The 23042-nt window shown below is 42.7% G+C and overlaps 1 protein-coding gene across 1 annotated transcript in view; it reads right to left on the reverse strand.

Annotated features, from left to right (window-relative positions):
• Positions 1-23042, reverse strand: part of LOC125462933 (inositol 1,4,5-triphosphate receptor associated 1-like) — a 68595-nt gene that overhangs the window by 24430 nt on the left and 21123 nt on the right. The window contains exons 6-13 of the mRNA XM_048553447.2: positions 21206-21278; positions 17683-17710; positions 16181-16321; positions 15151-15282; positions 13004-13151; positions 10670-10719; positions 7900-7950; positions 464-564 (exon numbers count right to left, since the gene is read on the reverse strand). Of these exons, the coding sequence (XP_048409404.1) occupies positions 464-564; positions 7900-7950; positions 10670-10719; positions 13004-13151; positions 15151-15282; positions 16181-16321; positions 17683-17710; positions 21206-21278 (724 nt within the window). The remainder of the gene's footprint in view (positions 1-463; positions 565-7899; positions 7951-10669; positions 10720-13003; positions 13152-15150; positions 15283-16180; positions 16322-17682; positions 17711-21205; positions 21279-23042) is intronic.

The following is a 23042-nucleotide window of genomic DNA, read 5'->3' on the forward strand; positions in this document are numbered from 1 at the left end:
CTGTAGTTATGACCCATTTACATGATCCATGCTTTCTGTCAACATGGGTCTAAAGGACACATAAATTGGGGAATTGAATATACTTTTAAAAATCTTTAATCTTGGTGATAACTGGGGAAAAGCAGGGCTTGATTTTCAGCTCACTTCCCACTGAGCCGTAACAACTGCAAGGGTAGCAGGTGCATAGAAACATCAGCTCTTCCAAAGTTTACTGCAAGGAATACATAATTCTAACCTGGAGATATCCCACTATTCTGTCAATATCAGTGGGTCAAAATCCTGAAACTGCCTAACCATCAGACACACACACACACACACACACACACACACACACACACACACACATGTTGTGAAGGGACAATCGATGTATGACCAATAGCTGCCAGCTGCCATTTGGCCAATAAGATGACAAAATATCTGTCAACTTAACAATCATTGACTTAGGTTCAAGTTGTGCTTTTACCTGTTTTGTAGTGGGACATTGTGCTTGGGGATCTTCGTACAGCTGTAATCCATCCTGCACTCTTCACTGTCAGCTGCTTTGGAGTCTGGAATATGAAAGGTCTGTTGGAACAAAAGGAAGAAAAAGCCAAAGGAAAAGCAATGTGGGAATTACGCTTTGCATTTATGCAGTATTTCTCATGAATTAAGGATGTCCCAGAGCACATGGCAGCCAATGAAACTAACCTTTGTAATATAGTCAATGGTGTGTTATGGGTAATGAATTTGTGCTCTGCCAAGTACCAATGAGATAAATTATCAGACAATCTAATATTGGGATGTTGGTTGAGAGTAAAATATACAGCAGGACTTTGGGGTTCTCCCTTGCCTGTCTGCAGAATAGAATTTTATTATCTTTTATGCCCCCTGGGAGTACTGTGCTGATGTGTCACCTTTAGCTGATGTGCGCAAGTAGTGAAGCTACAACTGCTGACTCAGAATCATGAACATTACTGCTGAGTCACAACACATCAAAGTCTACTGCAAGGAATAACAAAAAAACTTAACCAGACAGCCTATTTTAATATGATTGCATACTTCTTTATTTTAGTTGGCAGAACTTAAATAGGTTTAAAAACTTATTTGTTCATCTACTATCACAATGGGGAGGACCATGTTGACGTGGACTGGCATTTCCAAACATGATGTTCAAATATCACCTACCTATGCAAAGTAAAGTCACTGCAGTCCCAGAGGTAAAAAGGGCTGCTCTCTTATTAAAGAGACATGAAGGACAGTGGGTTTAATCTGTGGATCACCATGCCTCAGATAAGGGGTGAAATTGGGGAGACTTCCATGGTGACCTCAGTCGATAGAGGAATTGAACCTACGCTGAGGGTGCATTGCAATCCAGCCACTGAGCTAACTGTCCCCTGCACACTCTAATTAGAACAGAGGTTCTCAAAATGTACTCCACAGACTACTGTCGATCTGCAACTATCCAAAGTGCGAATCACTGGTGTGCAATATCACGACTGAGGATGTTTGACATAGGCCAGAATCCTCATCACACAAATAGAGAGCATCCCATGTGTGCAGATTAAATCATAGAATCCCTACAGTCTGGAAGCAGGCCATCTGGTTGATTGAGTCCACACAAACCTTCCAAAGAGCATCCCACCCAGACGCACACTATCCCTGTAATCCTGAATATCCCCTATACAGTGGGTAATTTAGCATTGTCAATCCACTTAACCTGCACATCTTTGGACTGTGGGAGGAAACCAGAGGAGAAAACCCAAGCAGACACAGGGAGGATTTACAAACTCTACACAGACAGTCGCCCGAGGCTGGAATTGAACCCGCGTCCAGTGCACTGTGAGCTCTAACCACTGAGCCACTGTGCCACTCCCAATCATCATAAGCATGAATGACATCAAAGTGATGTCATTTTTTGATGAGATTTATGTCACAGTTGATTTAGTTTGATTGATATGGATGTAAGTAGGTAATATTAGTTTCCGCAAAGATTATTTGAATGACTTTATAACATAAACGAGAAAAGTTCCAAATAAACATGCTCTCTTGTAGTTATGGTGTTTATGTTGTGGAAACATCTACATTTTTGTTGCTGTATGAATTAATAATCGACTTACTATGACTAATATTAGAAAATGAATGCACATAATTCATTACATTGAGCAGCAAAAAAAGCAGTGAAATATTTATAGCTATCTTAAATCGCTATTAATTCTGATTTATTACATTGAGATGCAAAAGCAGGGGGGTCACAACCTGTGTGTACATCTTCTCCCTTTCTTAAATGGCCTGGATGAAAAGACTTAAGAATCACCTGCAATTTGAACTAGCCTCTGGTTGCTGAGGAAGGAGATCTTAAATATCACCAGCTGCCCTCATGGCATTGAGCCCATATCTTCTTGGCTCACAAGGAACATAGAAACAGGAGTTGGTCCCTCAAGCTTGTTCACCATTCAATGAGATCATGGTTGATCTGTGGCCTAACTCCACATACCTTCCAATGCCCCATATCCCTAAATACCTTTGCTTAATAAAGATTTATCTATCTCGGATTTGAAATTAACAATTGATTCAGCGCCCACTGCCATTTGTGGAAGAGAGTTCCAAATGTTGGCCACTCTTTGTGTGTAAAATTGCTTCTTAATATCTCTCCTGAACAGTCTGGCCCTAATTCTCAAACTATGTCCCCCGGTTTTAGAATTCCCAGCCAGTGGAAATTGTTTATCTTTATCTTCCCTGGAGTTTTCTGTTAATGTCTGAAGACTTTGATTAGACCTAACTTACATGATTATTTCTCATAAATTAATTTAACCCCTGAAGTTGAACATTGTTCTCCCTCCAAGGCCAATCTATCCTTCCTATGATGTGGTGCTCAGACCTGCTCACAATACTCCAAGTGGGATCTAACCAGGGTTTTGTATATCTGCAGCATAACACCTGCAGCATTGTACTCAGTCCTCTAGATATAAAGGGCAGCATAGCATTAGCTTTCTTGATTATTTCTAGAAACTGTTCATATCATTTTAAAGACCAATGCACCTAGGGTGGCACGGTGGCTCAGTGGCTAGCACTGCTGCCTCACAGCACCAGAGACCCAGGTTCAATTCCAGCCTTGGGTGACTGTCTGTGTGGAGTTTGCACATTCTCTCTGTGTCAGTTTCCACCCATGGTCCAAAGCTGTGCAGGCTAGATAGATTGGCCATGCTAAATTGTCAATAGTGTTCAGGGATGTGTAGATTAGGTGGGTTATATGGGTTTGTGTGGGATGCTCCGAGGGTCAGTGGACCTGTTGGTCTGAAGGGCCTGTTTCCACACTGTGGGGATTCTATGAAGCCCTCACATTTCTTTGGACATCCATCGCGTTTAACTTCAGACCATCCAGAAAGTACGCTGTTCTAAACTTTTCCAGTCCAAAATGGACATTTGCTTACACCGAGTTTTGCGCATTCACTTAGAATACCAATATCTCTCTGTTGTTCTATGCTATCGCTGACATTGTCTGAACGCTGCCTAATTTTGTGTCATCAGGAAATTTGGATAGCTGACTTTCTATGCCATTTATCCAAGTCATTAATAAATAATGCAAATAATTGAGGCCGTAACTCAGATCCTACTGGTCCCATCCTGCCGACTTCAGTACCTACCCATTCTCCCTGCTTTCTATCACCTGCGACTCAACCAGTTTCCCAGCCATTGCCAGTAATTTGCCTTTAACTCAGTAGGCATCTACTTCTCTTATATGGGACTTTCTCAAATGCCTTCTGGAAGTCCATATAAATGAAGCCCATAGACATTCCTCTGTCCCCTCATAATACTACAACCACACCATTATCTCAACTAGAACACCTCACACCCTGCTTCCTGCAGGAACTCCATTCCATTCTCCCAGTTTTGCTGCCTCTATTCCATCTATTCTGATGATGCCATTTACCAATGGGGTGCTTCCAACATGTCTTTCATCTCCCCCCACCCAGCCCCCCCAAACCCCTGACACCCCCTTCCGCACCCCCCATTGCTGCAGCCATGTCTTGTTTGTATCTTGTTAACTTTTCTCTCAGCAGAATGAAGTTATTTTCAAAGGCAACATTTACACCTGTTTCTTATATGCTCCTTCACCACCATTTAATATTCCCTTCGTCTTTTGCTCTGGGCATCCTCACCATTTGTTCCACTTACTCCTCCTCCCCCTCTGATCTCAGCTTAAAAACCATCAATTTCCAACCACTTTCAGCTCTGTAGGACAGTCATATCCTACTCAAAATGTTAACTCTGTTTCTCTCTACACAGATGCTGCCAGGCCTGCTGAATTTCTCTAGTATTTTCTCTTTTTATCTCTGGTCGCTAAGTTTGAGTACTCTTCTCTGAATTATATTGCAAGCCCCTCCCAAAAAAATTACAGTTTTCATGGCAGCCGGGAGCCCTTTAAAAACTGCAGTTCTGACTTCAGAGCCTTCCCAGCATACCACATGCAGTGTTCTCAGAGTACCAACAATTTATATCAGTGATTTGTCCTTGAACTATAGGCCAGCTAAGCCTTTGAAAGCAGAGAAACAGCAGGTGTCCATCCAGTGTGATGGGTCCACAGTCCAGGCTTTCTGGTGCCTGAATCTTGCAGAAAACATAGGACATCATAAAACTGAGTAAACAAGATAAGCATAGTAAGGGAATGACGGAGATAAATGAAGAAGGTGAGAAAATTGAGAAGAGCAGCCATTGGGAGATTTATCCATTGCTGATATCTCCATGTCAAACAGATTCTCAGACAGGTGCAGACAACAGCAAAATGCTCAGTTGCTGGCTGACATTCAGACTATACAACTGACATACGGGATGCAAAGTGCCAAACACCATGAAATCGATATCCCTCTATGGAAAACTTTCTTCCCTGTGTAAACTGAAACTTGTACTCCAGCCAGATGGCTTTCTGTAGTCAGTGTTGAAAGGCATTGTGCACTATTACAGGTTTTGGGAGATTCTAGTAAGACATGGAATAATCATGGCAATCACTTCTGTATTCAATTCCAAGACCTAGAAAGAACATACATATAAATCGCTGCTTGAGAGAGTAGAGCTGTTATCTCATGACAAATATATGGCAGTATTTACACTGAGCTGACCAAAGCTTATCTCATGGCAGTTACATAACCATTGCTGGTCGTCATGAAAAGCCCATTTGATTCACTAATGTCCATTAATAAAGGAAATCTGCCATTGTGACCTGGCCTGACCTACATGCGACTCCAGATCCAAAGCAAGGAGGTTCACTCTTAAGTTAAGCGTTAACTCATCACTCTTAATGACGCCCAAGTAATGTGATAGGATAAAAATAATTCTATAACCTATGAGAGACAGAGATGAATCTATTTCCCAGATGTGGTTGTACTCACAATGGGAACAAAAGAGGTGTTGGTCGTTAATTGTATATCGATCATCAATTGAGGGCCATTTTGCTTGATCATATATAAATAGACACTGGCTGAAACTGAGGTAGAAAGTGCCTTCTCGAAACATCTCAATACGTATGGCTCCAATACCTTCCTTCGCTAACTGGCTTTCTGAACCAAAACACTGTGCTTCCCTTGAGTTTCCAGGCATCATATCTAACAGATCAGTCAACCAGCATACATTAGGTTCCTGATATACCAGCTATCAATGTCATAGATAGAGTTCAAAGGAGATTGAATTGAATGCTGCTAGGGATCAGGGATAGTTATGCGGAGAATTTGAAATGCTGGATTATGAGATAAGATGCAATTCAAAAGAGGCATCTAAAATTGTGATTTTGGTGGATTAATTGAGGATAGAATAATTCCAGTAGAAGAAAGGTCAGCAACCAGAAGACACAGATTTAAGGTGTTTGGTATAAGAGCTTGAGATAACACAAGGAGACAAATTTATACAATGATTTGTGATATGAAAGGTGCCCGTGAAAGGGAGGTAGAAGCAGATTCGATAGTGACATCCTATTCAGAAATGGGTAAATTCTTGATGGAAAGTAACGAGAGGGTTACAGAGAAAAGGGTGCTTTAAATTAGATAACTCTTTTTGAAACAGACACAATGGGCCAAATGGTCTTCTTCCATGTTGCATTATTTTATAATTCTATGAAATGGATAGATCCTTCAAAGTTCTATTACCAGCGTCTGTCTGTGTTGTTCGATGTTACCACTCCATCCCAGGGTCAGGAACTTTACCACTTGTCAGTGACCATGAACAAGAGAAGGCTTCTCACTTTCTCAGGTGCTTGTCATCCCCAACTCTGTAACCATTAATTCACTGGCCCCCATACGATCACTTTACACCAATAGGGTTACATCTTCCTGCAACTACTGGCAACAATTGTGCTCGACTGCTCATTGTAGCGGGGGTGGGGCAGAGGTGGTAGCAGTTTGTGTGACCCAACAGGCATCGAGTTCAATCCTCCGGAATTAAAACATCAGTCATGATCCTTGTTATCTCCAGCACAGGCACTATGAGTGGTATCCAAGTGGCTGTCTATAGGGCAAACCCTAACTCTTTGTCCTATTTCCCTACATCTGGGGAGTCTACAATTGGAGCCTGTGGCCTCGATTCCCTGGCCTGAGGACCACAAATTCTGTTTGTGTTTTATTTCCTATTATCTTTTTTTTAATTCTGATTCCTGATTGTGCTTTCTGGACCTAGATGGATTGTTGTTAACCCTAGTGATCCTAACAAAGAAGATAAGGTAACACGAGATCTATTCACTTTAAATGGGAAATGGATTTCCACTTTATATGATTCAGGGCGATGGCAGAGTAGGATTCCTGAGCCAGGGCTTGTCCACTCCAACTGCTTCTCTTTCTTCTACTTTTTTTCTTTGTTTCTTCCTCAATTTTTTAGGTTTTTTTCGTTCACCTTACTTTCTGGAGAGACTTTGTTTGTGGAGGCAGCAGTGACAGTAGCGGCCATGGGGCGACAGTGAATCTTTGGCAATATGGCTGGTGCAAAGTTGCTGTGGCTTTTCCGAGACCAGGATGCATGGAAATGGCCTGAGGGCTCGGCGTTGTACTGGATCAGGATTCTGGTGAGCCGTGCCGAGGCAGCTGGTGAGCCCTGATGGCGGTCAGTGGCGAGACAACATCGTGGAGGAGTGCGTGCATGGGGAGACCAATTCACACGGGGTGGGAGGGGGTTGATGATCAAACCTAGTGCACGTGAGAGATCGAGCCCTCATGGTGAAGCCCAGCGTAGAGTGCCTGCAGTGCCATGGCTACAGAAGGACTGTAATTCTTTGATTTTTCTATTTCATACTAAGAAGGACTGTAATGTTCAACTTGTCACTAATTTCTTTATTTATTTACTTTGTACCTAATATTTTGTACCTGGGTACCTTCGTACCTAAGATAGTACCAGGAATAGCAACTTCGTAAATTTTTCTTGTATCACTGTACTTGAATACACATGACAATAAACTTATTTCTAATTCTAATTCTAATATGACTCGCCACTCCCAAGGTCCACATCTATCCACTCAACGTAGACATAAAGCTTGGAAAACAATCTCCAAAATACCAAGCTGTTCACTATTTTGAGTTATCTCAACCCCATTTCTTGAAATACTATTGTGTCCTGAGGTACAACAGTTACCTATCCTTCACCTCAGTCCCAGTGTCCCGGAAGCCCCTTGGCTGCTTCCTGAGCAGTGCGGCATTTTCCATTTCTCTCACCAGTCATTCATGAGGGATCAGGTTGAACTATTGCCAACCTATGCCGTGGGAGAACTGACCACCAGCAGAGAGAGGCGATATTCACCTCAGCATTGTGGCCTGTGAGATAAGCCCCAGAGATGAAAGACCAATGTATCTGCACACTGTAATGCTCAACCTCAAAAGCTACATAATTAAAATGATCTAAAGCAGCTACATTACAAAAATATGAAAAATTAGATTGTACACTTACCACGAGCTGTTTTGGAATGACAGCGATGCTCACTCTCCTGCGAGCTGTACTCTGGTAAATAAGAACAGATCAGGGTTTAGTTTATGTGCTATTTCAGAATGGAACCATCTACTGTAACACAGGGAGCAATTAACTATTACCATTCTGCATTAGCATTGTAAGAGACAGCTTTTACCTATCTTGACTTGTTAATACACTACGATGTAGAAATTCCCATCCACAGAATCATAACAAGATCCACAAAGCCTGCCTGAAATATATTTGACTTCCCCACAGCTAGAATAGAAAGTTAGGGAATATAGACCTGAACCAACCCCAAGGGACCTTTACTGACTTAGAGTAGGCCCTTGATGATAAACATACACAATGGACTTCATTACATTACAACAGAGGTTCCAGTAGTGTCATGCTTCAAGTGACCTGAGGGAAGATGGTGCGTGAGACCTTTATACCCTCATATTACTACATGCTATGATACAGTGATGTTGTCATGAGCAAAGGCAGACTGACAGACTGACCAGGAGACATAATACTGTGGCTGTATCAAAATCCTGTACATCCCAGTACAACAGCACAGTGGGACTTTGTCTGTACAATATAGACTGTAATGGGTCAAAAAGATAGCTCATCACCTCCTTCTCAAGGAAAACTAGGCATGGGCAGGAAACGTTATTATTGCATTGATGCCCAGATATCAAGAATTAATTTGCAACAAACTCAGATGTTGCATTTTTGGAAACCAGTTTTTGATTACATTCTCTTACCGATATCATTGGAAATGGTTCAGTGAGGTTCAGGTTAACTTTCAGGAAGCAGTGAATCAAAAGTGGGCACCACAGAATTGACTTATTACTTCCACCAGCCTATGCAACCCACACAACCTGCCAGCTTTAACTACGTTGAGATCCCTGAAGCAAACAGATACCCTAAGGCATTGAGAGGGAGGGAGAACGTTGGAAATGAGTATCTTTCTCCACTGACAGCACTGACCAGAGATGTAGGGTTAAATTGCTGCCGTTCTGCAAGCTCAGAATTGGATATCCTACAGCATCACCATCACACATTGTCCTGGCTAGTCCTACACTGAGAGAGGAGAACAGTTTTGTACAGAAATTACAGGCTGTTCTCTGGCATGTTGCAATTTACATTGAATACAAAACTATGCTCAGTGATAGCATGGGAAAGACTGACACAATTTATTTTTTAAATTAAATATTTATAAGCATCCTTGCAGAAATGTATTTTCCGGAGATTTGTTTCTCCTTAGCAGGTTAGGGCTTTTAGCTTCTTTTAGCCTGTAGCAGGAGATGACCAAGCAGAATGTGGAGGTGCAGAGTTTTGTGGAGGGTAAGAGCAGGGAGATGAAATTTGATCTTGACACTCTCGATTATATACAGATCTAATGTTCAAAGGGGTCAGCGCAGCCTTCAGGCTTGGGCTGGTAAATAGCAAGTAACATTGAAACCACACAAGTGCCATGCAATAACTGTGTACAATGGAAGGATGGCATGGAGGCTCCGTGGTTAGTACTGCTGCCTCACAGCACCAGGAAACTGGGTTTGATTCCACTCTCGGGGGACTGTCTGTGTGGAGTTTGTGCATTCTCCCTGCATTTGCATGGGTTTGCTCTGGTTTTCTCCCACAGTCCAAAAATGTGCAAGATAAGTGAATTAGCCATTAGAAATGCAGGGGTACAGAGATAGGGGAGGGGATTTGGGTGGGATGTCCTTCGGGGGGGTCAGTATGGGCTGAAAGGCCTACTTCCATATTGTCAGGATTCTATGTAGAGAGAATCTAACCAACTCCAGGTATTACGATCACGGAATCACTCTGAATCAACATCCTGTGTTCACTACTCACAAGAAACTTTACTGGACCAGCTATATAAATTCTATGGCTACGAGAACAGCTCACAAGCCGTGGATTCCGCAGCAAGTAACTCACCTCCTGATTTCAAAAACCTAGTAGGCGTAGTGGAATGCCTGGATGAAAACAGCTCCAACAACAGTCACAAAGTTATATCTTACCCAGAAGAAAGCTGCCAACTGATCAACATTCACTTCCTCCACACTGGTCCCCAGTGGTTGCAATGTGTACCATTTGCAAGATGCCATACACCATCTCACCAAGACTCCTTTGACAGAGTCTGGGACTTCTGTCACCCAAAACGGAAAGTGAAGCAAACACCAGGGAATATTAATGCAATAACTCCACCAAACCATGCAGCATCCCAACGTGGAACTATCTCACTGCTCCTTCACTCTTCCTGTGTTTAATTCTTGGACCTCCCTTTCTAACAGCATCATGTGTATACCTGTAACAAATGGACAACAGCAATTAAAGAAGGTGGCTCACCCGTTTCTCAAAGGAATTTAGGGATGGCGCACAAACTGATTGCCACATCCCATGGAAAGAATTAAAAATGAAGAAACTCCAATGTAGGTGTCAACAAGGCAATGTAAACAGGAAATGCGATAGAGGTGGATGAGAGAATGGCACTGCATAAGCTGCGACACACTTTGCAATATAATAACTTGGGGAAATCCTCTAAGCGTCATTTCAGTGAAGTCATCAACTCAATGGATGAAAAGTTTATTAGAATCACGCAACAGTATACCAACCAAAACAGTCTTATATGAACGAGGAGGAAAAAAGAAAGATCAAATATATCACTAACCATTGATATCGTTATGAGAAATGTGATTATTTCCCCATAAATGTACCATATTTGAGTTATCTATATGTTAATGAAGACATAGTGCTGATTTACCTGATGCATAGCTCTCATCATTTGATGCTTAGTCTGAAAGTCGGCATCATCTGCAAGAGAGTATATTGCAATGTTTAAAAGCCTTGATGTTTTCGATTTCTCCATGTTTCTGAAGAATAAGCTTGATCCAAAATGTTGCTGCTATGCAGGAGTGCTTTACCTAAGTTAATAGTTTTGAAGGGGTTAATGTTCATGTCATGTTGACTCCATTACTTATTCTGATGTTACATACAGCCTGTGGGTGAAGACAAAATATTCCACGCTCACTTTCAAAGGGAGCAGATGTATTTGTACCATCTCCCTAAAGTCCCAGTAATTATGCTTGTCCAATTGTATCTGAACTTATTGCTATCATTCAACAAGCCTTCATGTTAGTCACTAAAGTCAATGCCTCCTCTGTAGATACTCTATACTGGTGTATTCCCACTACTTATCATGAGATAGGTCCAAGATAAAACAAACACAAGGTTAGAGCTGATGCCATGAATTAGCTCAAAACAGCCCTTACCTAGTAACACATAGTGATAGAGGTGGCAAAGACCACAAGATGCCAGGAATGCCTTCTGAGAAAGTACTACCAGGATTTGAGTTGGTAGAATATCATAGGTTTGCTGTCATGATATTGGATGAGCAGTCTATCTTTCAGAAGCCAACTACATGTTAAACATCTGGCACCAGGAGTGAGGCTTTCAGAGTAATGAGTAATTGTTGATCTGTCATTAGGTAAGGTAACTGCCCACATCAGCCTCCAGGTCTGTGGCTTCTGCTTGGCCAATCATACCATCGAGTTATTAACTTCATTACTCATGTGAGCAGACAATTGTAAGAGAATAAAGTCCAAATATGTGACCAAGATAGCATCACCTACCTTTGAGAACAACTTTGACTAAAAGGAAACTAATTTGCCCTTCCATCCCCATCCCAGTCTTTATTACCCATTCCATTTAAGTTTTGGTCCCAGGGCCCCCTTAAGGTTTATTTACTCAGACCCTCCATTTTCTTGTACAGTTTGTATCAGACTGTCCTCCAGGCTGGTCCACTGTCCACCAACCCGATATTGCAGCAAACATAAATCAGTCAGATTTCATCAGGTAGCCATGGTGTTTCCCTGCAGAATGGCTGCTGCCAAGCTGGATAGTATGAGCCTCTAGAATCTCAATGACTCTGCACAGGGCCATTGCTAGAGATAAGACTAGGCAATTAAATTGGCAAAATCTTCCCTGAGAGTCTACACATCCAGGAACTGAGGACTGCAGAATAGGGCAGGAAGGTGAGGGAAGCAAACGCAATGAGGTGCTGTCCCTCCATTGAGGGGACCATGGGAACATTAATCCCACCTTTTTACGTCATGCTATTATCTTCCCCATGGTGATCCTGGCCATGATCAAGGTACAGCATGATGAAAATTAGGTGGTTTGATCGGTCTTGTCTTATCCCATTGCTATTTGCACGTGGAGGGTGTGGAAGGTATCACTCATGGGGGAAGGGCCTCAAGGCTGCACTAGCCAATATCCTATTGTTACACAACACCATTCCCACCCGATACCAGAAGGGAGGGGTTCAGAACGGAGAATTCAGCTCAATAGTCTATATACATTCCCCCTTCAAACTTTGAATCATAGAATAGAATCCCTACAATGTGGAGAGATAGTAGGAACTCCAGAAGAAGGGTCTAGGCCCGAAACACAAGCTTTCCTGCTCCTCTGATGCTGCTTGGCCTGCTGCGTTCATCCAGCTCTACACCTTATTATCCCAACAGTGTGGAAGCAAGTCATTCAGCCCACTGAGTCCATACTGACCCTCTGAAGAGCATCCCATCCCCAGATCCATCCTATATTCCTGCATTTCCCATGGATAATCCACCTAGCCTGCACACCCGTGGACACTATGGGCAATTTAATACAGCTAATCCACCTAGCCTGCGCATCTTTGGAGCAAACAAGTGCACCTGGAGGACACCCACGCAGACACAGGGAGAACGAGCAAACTCCACACAGACAGTGACCCAAGGCTGGAATCGAACCCAGGTCCCCGGCACTGTGAGGCAGAAGTGCTAACCGCTGAGTCACAATGAATGGATCCTCTGCTTTAAAAGACGACATTAGAACTAGAACTACAACTAGAACTAGAACAAGAACTAGAATTAAAACTAGAACTAGATTTTATTGTCACATGTACTCAAGTACAGGGGCACAGGAGTACATGGCACCATCTTAGGTATAAGGCACCTAGACAAAATCTTAGGTGAAAAGTAGAAAGATACAGAAATGAAGTTAGAAGTTCCAACTTACAGTCTTTTCTATTGGATGGTGCTGGATGAGAGACAGTCCTTACCTCTCATGTCTCCAAACTGTCGGCTCCTGGAGTTCTGCTGAATGATTTTCTTCATTTCCTGCAGTTCTGCATGTTCTTTGGCATGTATGCTTTTCAAATTGGCCACATGTTCCATCATCACCTGCACACCGCCACTTACCCGGGCTTCCTGCAAAGGCACATCACACACATTATCCCCCTCAGCTTCCATTCGGGAATCTGACAGAGTGAGTATATGTTGGAGGCGCATGGCTGCAATGTTGTGGCCACACCTTTGATACAGGCTCTACATGAAGGCAGAGATAGTAGGAACTGCCGATGCTGGAGAATCTGAGATAACAAGGTGTAGAGCTGGATGAACACAGCAGGCCAAGCAGCATCAGAGGAACTGAAAAGCTGACGTTTCGGGTCTGGACCCTTCTTCCAGCTCGATATCTTGTTATCTCTATATGAAGGCAGTATCCCTAGGGAAAATATAGGATTTTTCAAGATGTGTACCATTACTCTTCTTCCAAATTCTAATTATTACACTAATTCTAATTATTATAGTACATGCTGCAACAATATGTTCTAAAACACTAAACATTCATATCAGGAAGGGATAGCGAAATGTCATGAAATAGAGAAAACATGGTCAACCTCAGAGACAACACTCCAACCCTCCTACCTCCAGACAGTTCAGTATTGGGCTTTGGTCCATCTTAACTCCCCAACCTCAGTTGCATTGAGCTGTCTCCAACCTAAAGCCTTTGGGATGTCATGCACACTTTGGTGGAGATTTCTGTTCTCATGATCTACTGTCAATCAGCCAGGGCATTTATTTCTGAAGCAGCAACTGAAGGTCAGAATCCTACCGAGGGGCTGTGCAACAATTTTTAAAAAACACAACGTCAGGCAGTAGATGGTCTGTAAATAAGTGGTCCACAATTGACAGGTCTACAAATGGGAGCCTGGTACTAGCACTGATAATAGTACAGGATGCAAATGTTAGTCTGGCATATAAACTGGTGGAGACGAATGCTGCAAAGACAGGAAACTGAAGTTTGACCAAGCTGTTAACAAGATTCCTGAGACTGGCAATGGTGCATGTCCATTAATAGGAGCCTGCTGCCAATGGGGAGGCAATGGCCTAGTGATATTATTGCTGGTCTGTAAATCCAGAGACCCAGATAATGTTCTCAGGAGGCAGTTTGAATCCTGCCACAGCAGATGGTGGAATTTGAACTCAATAAATATCTGGAGTTAGGAGTGTGATGAATACTACAACTCCATTGCTGATTGTCAGGGAAAAAAACCCATCTGGTTCATTAATGTCCATTAGGGAAGGAAACTGCCATCCTTACCTGGTGTGGCCTACATGTGACTCCAGACCAAGGATGGGTAATAAATGCGACCTGGCCAGCGACACATTCATTACCGTGAACGAATTAAAGTTGTGGGGGTGGGGGGGTAATATTGATAGTTTTAATATTGGGGCTCCAAGCAGTTGTTGAGACCACACTTGGAATATTGTGTCCAGTTTTGATCTCCTTATTTGAGAAAGGATGTGGGGACACTGGAGACACTTCAGAGGAGCTTCGTCAGGTTGATTCCAGGGATGAAAGGCATGAGTTCAAGGAGCAGTTGAACAGATTGGGCTTGTACTCACTGGTGTTCAGAAGAATGCGGGGCCGGGGGAGGATGTCTGATTGAAGTAAATAAAATGCCAAAGGGAATTGACAGGATGGACATTGAAAAGATGTTCCCCCTTTGCAGGACAGTCTCAAACCATGGCCCATAGATATAGAGTGAGAGGAGGTAGGTTCAAAACTGAGATGAGGAGAAACTACTTCTCTCAGTGGAGGGAAAATCAAATCAACAGATTCAAGAAAGAAATAGATATGTTTCTGATGAAAAGCAGGATAAAGGGCCAATGGGAGTGGGCAGGAGAGTGGAGTTAAGACCAAGATAAGATTAGCCACGATTATGTTAGATGGTGGAGCAGGCTCAAAGTGTTGGATTACCTACTCCTACTCCTGATTCTTATGTTCCTGTCTTTGTTCCTATATCTTAATACTTGAATATTGCACAAAAATTAAACACACAGATTGATGATGAATTATAACTCCTGCAGAAACCCCAGTGAAACAGGTGCCCTCTACTGTAATGACTGATCTACGCACACCTACCTGATGTACTGCACCCAGTAGTTCAGAGCTGTTGGTCACTCGTGTGATGGAAGCTTCCAGAACCTGAAGGTTGTACTCGAACTGTTTTAGAGTCTCCTGTCTCTGCCTGTCCGAACAAGCAGCTTTCAGTTTCTGCATAGAATCAGCCATGAGCATTAAGTTCGGAACATCACAGCAAACACTCCAGCACTTGGCTCCATTCCCCTCTGTCACTGGATGAGTCCTCCACAACGCAGGCTAATGTCCTGGGGACATGAGTTCAAACCCCACCATGGCAGACGGTGAAATTTGGGTTCAATTCTTAAAAATTTGAATTAAAAGCTAGCCCAATGGAGACAATCATTGACGATTGTCATAAAAACCTGTCTGCTTTACTAAAGTCGTTTGGGGATGGAAATCTGCCATTCTTATTTTCTCTGGCCTACATATGACTTCAGAACCAAAGCAATTTTGTTGACTCTTAACTGAAATAGCCTGGCAAAGCATTCGCTTAGAAGGCAACAAGGAATAGGTATTAGAGATAACGAGTTGTAGAGCTGGATGAACACAGCAGGCCACGCAGCATCAGCGGAGCAGGAAAGCTGACGTTTCGGGTCTGGACCCTTCTGGTATTTATGCTCGCCTAGCTAATAACTCCCACATCCCACAAATTAATAAAAATAACTACTTCATAACCTTTGTCCTGTTCAATGGCTCAATTGCTCTATATGTGATTGTTCTAGCTGTTAACTGATCTCTGCTTACTGTGCTTCAAAGTTTGTATCAGAAATAAGTAAAGAGACATCATGGAAGCTCCTAGAAATTGATCTGGGAGGATATTGCAAATGTTTACTTTATCAACTCTACCAAGTTCATGCACACTTAACAACTAGAGTGACCTCTGTGTGAATAATAGACATAAAATATACAGCAATTTCAGGCTTTGCCCATATTTCTCCTCCATCTGTAATGTTATTTTGCATCCCTCCTGAATCAGGGTCCAATCTCCAGCATCGACAATATTGCTGTCCACTTTCCATGTCTCAATTACCTGCAGTATTATTCTGCATCCTTCCAGCTCCTTCTGGATGTTTTCCTCAGCCACATCCCGGGCTCGTTCTTCCACCTCAAGCCTTTGCTTCAACGTGAACATGTCAGATTTGAATGCGAGAGACAGGTGGACGAATGCAGTCTGGGCAGGGGGTAGGGGAGATAAAGAGAGAAGTCTGCAGTGTCAGAAAAAGGAATCTGAACGAAGTGGCCATTCAGCCTGCATTTGGCTTCAAATTCCTACCGTCACAGTGCTGGTCACATGGGCTGTACTCCCAGCATCGAGAATAATACTTCATGTGCCATGGGAGAGGCTCCAAGTCCAGAGAGTTTCAGCACAGTGAAACAGCACTGGGTCAATAGACCATCAAAAGAAAGATCTTGTCTTTAAACAGTCTCTTTCACAAATTCAGGCTCTCCCTTTGCAGTCAGTGGAATCCGTTGTTGAAGAACAATTGTCATTGTAATATGGAAAACATGATGAGCAATTTGAGCATGGCAAGATCCCACAGCAAGCAATATGATAATGACCATTATTGTTAGCTATCTGTAGCTGAGGGGCTAATACTGGCTGTGAAAGCACTCCTGCCCTTCTGTGAACAGTACCATGGGATCCTAAAGCTCAACCATAGAGGATTGGTGGGGCTTCAATTTCACATCCTTACCATTGGTAATTCATATCAAAGGTTGGCCGTGATTTCCTCCCCAGTTTATTTGCCACTTTACTGCATAAGTGACTATTTTTAACCTTAGTCATGACGACAACAACTTGCATTTGTATCCTACGTTAAGGTCAAAAACAACATAATCTCAGAAAATCCCCCATAAATAGAAATGGTTGGGAGAATGGGAAAAGAGCTAGAAGATAAGACAGATACAAGTGGCCATAACGAATGTGTTCTGAGAAGGTAGAGGAGCATTGGGCAGGCTATCCACCAGAGTTTGGCAGAATGAGAAATGACCTCCAGATGTCGCAGGCTTGTGGGGCCATAGAGCACAGAAACAGACCTTTCGGTCCAACTCGTCCATGCCGACCAAGTTTCCCGAACTAAGCTAGTCCCATTTGGCTGAGTTGGCCCATATCCTTCCAAACTCATTGAAACAGAGAGGTCTCGACGGGGTGGCTGCTGAGAGAATGTATCTTCTGTGGGACAGACAAGAATTGGAAATCACAGTTAAATATCTCAATTGGTCGTAGAGATCATGGAGTCATAAGAGTCATAGACTTGTACAGCACAGAAACAGACCCTTTGGTCTGACCTGTCCATGCTGACCAGATATAAGGTGCCTTTACTCCACTACCACAGCAGTTGGAGCAATTGTCCTGAGGACCTGTTAGGTTGGAGTGAGGAGTGTGGAAAGGAATTCCCATGCACCCCTGGTCACTTACACTGATACCAGTTAGTAGGTACATGTGGAGATGATTAGCATACAGGATTGAGTGCTATTGTTTTATCCTTCGCTGTTGAACATTGACAGAAAACAAAAGAATGCTGAACTTACCTCGACCTCTTTCTCAGTGTAGAATTCCCTGCAAAATAAAAAATGGATCGTTTATTAGAATGGCACATTTGCCTGCCTCTGCGGTGTTTAATTTCCAACAAAAATGCTTTCCAGTGCAACTTCTGTGTTAAATTCCAGGAGGAAGAAACTGCAGGCTTTTATATTTAATTGTACAGAATGACTCTTGTCTGTGCATCAGCTTCTGTAACTTGTTTTTTTGAATGCAATGTATTCCAGCACAAAGCGAAATTTTGTAAAATGGTAGTAGCAAATTTAATATGAACAATCATAGCAACTTTAAAACTAAATCATACTTTATGCTGGGATATGACCTTCACAATAGTGCGATGTAGAGACACAGGAGCCATCAAGCAACAGTCTCCATGAGGTGCGGCGGGGAGGGGGGATTCGTTACACCCACCAATGAAAATAAACCCACTCTCCAGCCTGCAATTTTTGTCAATGCTACAACCTTCAGGGCTGATCATTGACTCAATGTGATCAATGAAAGAAATGGAACAAGAGCCCATCATAGATAATAACGCTGTGTAGAGCTTGAGGAACACAGCAGGCCAGGCAGCATCAGAGGAGCAGGAAAGCTGACGTTTCGGGTTGGGACCCTTTTCTCAAGCTCCTGTTCCTTGATGCTGCCTGGCTTGCTGTGTTCCTGCAGCTCCACACTGTGTTATCTCTGACTCCAGCATCGGCAGTTCTTACTATCCCATCACAGATGAGTTGTCATGGACTAGACCAGACCCCTCAACATACTATAAAAAGGTAGCCTAGACCCTAACATTGTCTTATTTTTAAAAGCAAATGTGAACTGTGTGTTTCGGATGCGATGCATCTGGTCAAACTACTCCATTTTATGCAAAATTCAACTTATTTAAACACTGTCATTAAAATACAACCAAAAGAAAGAGGCATTTAGAACAACTTAACTCTGTTGGAAAACTTAACAGAATAATAGATGCAGTAACAGTTACGAATTACCTGTTCTGATATAGAAATATCCCATAAACACATCCCTTGGCAAAAAGGAAAGTTTAGACATAGATTCTCACATGCAGTTCTCCCATTCAGGAAGAAAAACACATCAAGGGAAAATTCAGAGAGAGAAGCAGCCAGGAGACATTCACTGAAGCTTCCAACTCTTGTTGAGGCCCCAACAGCTTCTGATGCTATTCAGAAATCCTGATCTGTGACAGCTGATCATACCCATTCAGTCTGCATTTAAAAACCTCAAGGCCCCCCAAGCAGGTTACTCTAGTGGGTCTGGCAGACTGCTCGATGTCTCCACCCTACAACCTCTCTTCAAAAAAAAACAAAATAATTTCTTAAAGTCACAGCATCTTCAGAGAGCCCATTAGAATGCAACACTGGAGGTAACTGGCTTTGCTTTCCATGCATATTGAAAGGTCTGATAGCCAGCAGCTGTCCTGCTCTAAGGCAAACGTGCAATTTTGTGTTTGAATCATGCAATATTGAATGAAAAATATTTTGCCCACAGCCTTACAGGTCATTGAGGACACAGCATAAGTGCATCACTGAGTTGGGGAGAGGACTCGTTTTAAATTTTGGCTGATACTGCAAAATGAAACCATGTGGGATTAGTTGCCTGTCATACATTTCTCCTAAGTTTCCTTTCAAATGAAGTCAATATATCTCCTAATTTATGCAAAATGTTAATTCATTTTTGCTGTTTCACATAATGCATTTAATGGCTACCACAAACTAAAGTGAAAACCTTTAGTGAGGAGCTAGGGTTCACATAACTACAGCAAGCCAGCCCATTTGCCATCTCCAAACAACAACCTTTTCACAAAACGTATGCTTGCACCACCATTCACAGTTACAAATTATATACGGTCACCCAAAGAGAACAATAATTTATGAATGAAACTGGTAATTCTAGACTGTCCCAATTTCATCTGTTTTTGCACATGCATTTCATCCATTACCTTTAAAATATTCAGGTCCTTTAATAATACATAGAACATAGGACATAGAAAAGTACAGCACAGTACAGGCCCTTCGGCCCACAATGTTGTGCCGTGGAATAATCCAAATCCAAAAATAAAATAATCTAGCCTACATTCCCCTCAATTCACTGCTGTCCATGTGCATGTCCAGCAGTCGCTTAAATGTCACTAATGACTCTGCTTCCACGACTTCATAAGTTGCCTAGTATCTGCTCATTCCTTCTCTGTGGTTAGTTCTTTATTAGAGCACTACATTTGCCTTCAGATACATCTGGGTTGATGACAACATTGAGCTGTTATTACTGGCTTATAATTTTATTAAAAGCTGCTACTTGCCCTACTAACTCCCTGACACTAGATGCTGCACTAACTGATTCAGAGATAGTAAGAACTGCTGATGCTGGAGTCTCAGATAACATAGTGTAGAGCTGGAGGAACACAGCAGGCCAGGCAGCATAAGAGGAGCAGGAAAGCTGACATTTTGGGTCAGGATCCTTCCTCAGACATGGGGTCTGAAGAAGGGTCCAGGCCCAAAACGTCAGCTTTCCTGGTCCTCTGAAGCTGCCTGGCCTGCTGTGTTCCTCCAGCTCCACACTAACCGATTCAGATGGATTCTGACAAAGATATTTTCAGTCAGCGGGGTGAGGAGTGAGATTCCATTCCAGTTGTCACAAGACTGACATGTTGCTTTTTGCTTATCCGAGAGGACAATAGAATAATTTTTTTTTAGTGCAATGGCTCCTTTGTCCCATATAAGCTAAAAGATCTCAGTGAGATTTTTGATCAGATATTGGCCTGCAGTCTTGTAGACCTCAGACAGATTTCAAAGCATTGTAGAATCTTTTCCCGATGTTGTGGTCAGCATGTGACAGGGGGAGTTTGTCTGCTTTCTGATTCAGCCAAGACTCTCGTGCCCTCTGGGCTTGCATTGGACCATCCTGCAAGCATTTTGTTAGACAATGAATGCAGATAATGATGATTTGTCACAGAGGTAAAAACTATTCACCAAACAAAAACCGTAATCCAGAAACTACAGGAGGAACCCTTTTCCCCTAATGGACAATATTTTAATATTACACACTGATGATAGTAAGCAAGAACTCTGTCTTATAATCCCTTCAATGCAGAGTCAGGCCATTCAGCCTATCAAACCCACACCAACCCTCAGAAGAGCATCACACCCAGAACCACGACCCAACCCTATCCCTGCATTTCCCATGGTTAACCCATTTAGCCTGCATATGTCTGAACATTACGGATAATATAGCACGGCCAATCCACCTAACCTGCACACCTTTGGATTGTGGGAGGAAGCCGGAGCACCCAGAGGAAACCCACAGAGACACAAGGAGAAAGTGCAAACTCCACACATGTAGTCACTCCTAGGCCCCTGGCTCTGTGAGGCGGCAGTGCTAACCACTGAGCCACCGTGCCACTCATGCTCTTATTGAGAGTTTTGGGTGTTGTCAGATCTGTAAGAGTCGCGCAAGCCTGAATTATGATCCACGATAGAAGCATGCATGATGGTTACTGCTGCTTACCTCCGAAGGCCCAGCCTTTTCAAAATGGAGACCTCATCCACTGAGTTGTTCAGTGGTTCCTCAGGAGCGCTGTCTATGTGAGAGACAGGACAGAGTGAGCAAAATGCTACTCAAAACGTTACAGGAGAGGTGTCTACACTTATAACTTAGTCCTCAAAACAACAGTTGTACTGCAATATTAAATATTGCAAATTTAATAAATATAAACATTATTAATAATGACAAAACAAACTTTATGCTTAACAGCAGCAGTAAAACCAAGTCAGAGAGAAATTCATTCATGTAGTGCTGCTTCGGGTAGTGCATTGCTGACCTACATCATTTCCCATGTGCTGGAGAGGTAGTGGTGGAGTGGTAATATCGTTAGGCTAATAATCCAAGGACTCCAGGCTAAAGTTCTGGGGAAACGAGTTCAAATGCTACCCTGCCACATTAAAAAATTATGGAATTAACAACCTTTCTTAATAGCAACTATGTAACTACCAGGGAATTGTTGCAAAATCTGATCTGGTTCACTGTATCCAATAAAATTGGACCCTTACCCGGCCTGTCCAATATGTGACTCCAGACCCATAGCAATGTTCTCAATTCCCCTGTGAAGTGGCTGAGTATGTTATTCATTTCACAGGTAATATGGGATGAGCAAGAAATGTTTAAAAAAAAACTTCTTCCTTAATAATACCCTCAGTTGTAAAGTTCTTTTTTCATGGAATTGTATAATTCTTTAACTCTCCGTCAGATCTTTAAGGTCTTTAATACCTCTTTCCCTTTCTGTCTGTATGCAGTCTGTTCTTCAGGACTTAGCAACTAATTAAAGCTTTCTCTATGAATTGGGTTTATTGTATAATCTGACCATTTCTTTTAGTTGGGTCTTGATTTCACACCCCACTTACATGGCAGCCTGTGCCCATCCTTCCCATTTGGCATGCTGCCATCACAGTGCTCTCACCTCTCACTTAGTTATCTTACATACTTACACTTTCAAGGCAGCTGTCAAAGTGTCAGAATCCAGCAGCTGACTGCTGCAAAGACGTGGTTTTCATTCCCACACTATGAAAGAGCTGTCAGAATGGAGATACGTCTCCGTATTTCTGAGGGAGAGCTGAGCAGAACTTCTCTCCAAACTGGGGAGCTCCCCTTTTGTGGAAAAGAAAGGTTGGAGTTGGCGATCTGCGTGAGATTGCCACAGTTCTGAAAATCCAGTCTAAAATCTCAATGTTGAAGTCTGAGGATAAATCAATCGTAATAGGAGACTTCAATGTTTTCATCTCATTACCCCCTACACTGAGCGAGCCAAGCTCAGGGCATCGGACTATGTTAGAGAAAAAGACTGTATTCAGAAAGGGAGCTAGGCCCGAAACGTCAGCTTTTGTGCTCCTGAGATGCTGCTTGGCCTGCTGTGTTCATCCAGCCTCACATTTTATTATCTTGGAATCTCCAGCATCTGCAGTTCCCATTATCTCTGTATTCAGAAAGGGGATTGAATTGGGAATGAGAAGCAAGTTGGAGCTGTAAGGAAAGATTGAATGCCTCCTAGCTGGAAGAGAAAATGAACAGAAACAGGATTGGGGATTGATCTTCAAACTTCAATGAACTGAACACTCAAAGTAACCATTTGAAAACAGCATGTAGTGTCCCCACAATGTTTGCAGTAACCTCCAATTTCCCAATGATCCTGCAATAAGATGATTAACACTCAGGCGTCATCCCAGGACTGTGCAGACCCTGGAGAGTGCATTGGTCAGGTGTAGCATAGAATTGGCACCATCATATGTCAGCCCCTGGTGGGCATAGGAAGATGGGGATGGATACAAACAGATCTAAGCACCCTGGCAAG

This window comes from Stegostoma tigrinum, chromosome 21, assembly GCF_030684315.1.
Source record: "Stegostoma tigrinum isolate sSteTig4 chromosome 21, sSteTig4.hap1, whole genome shotgun sequence".
NCBI classification, from domain to species: Eukaryota; Metazoa; Chordata; class Chondrichthyes; order Orectolobiformes; family Stegostomatidae; genus Stegostoma; species Stegostoma tigrinum.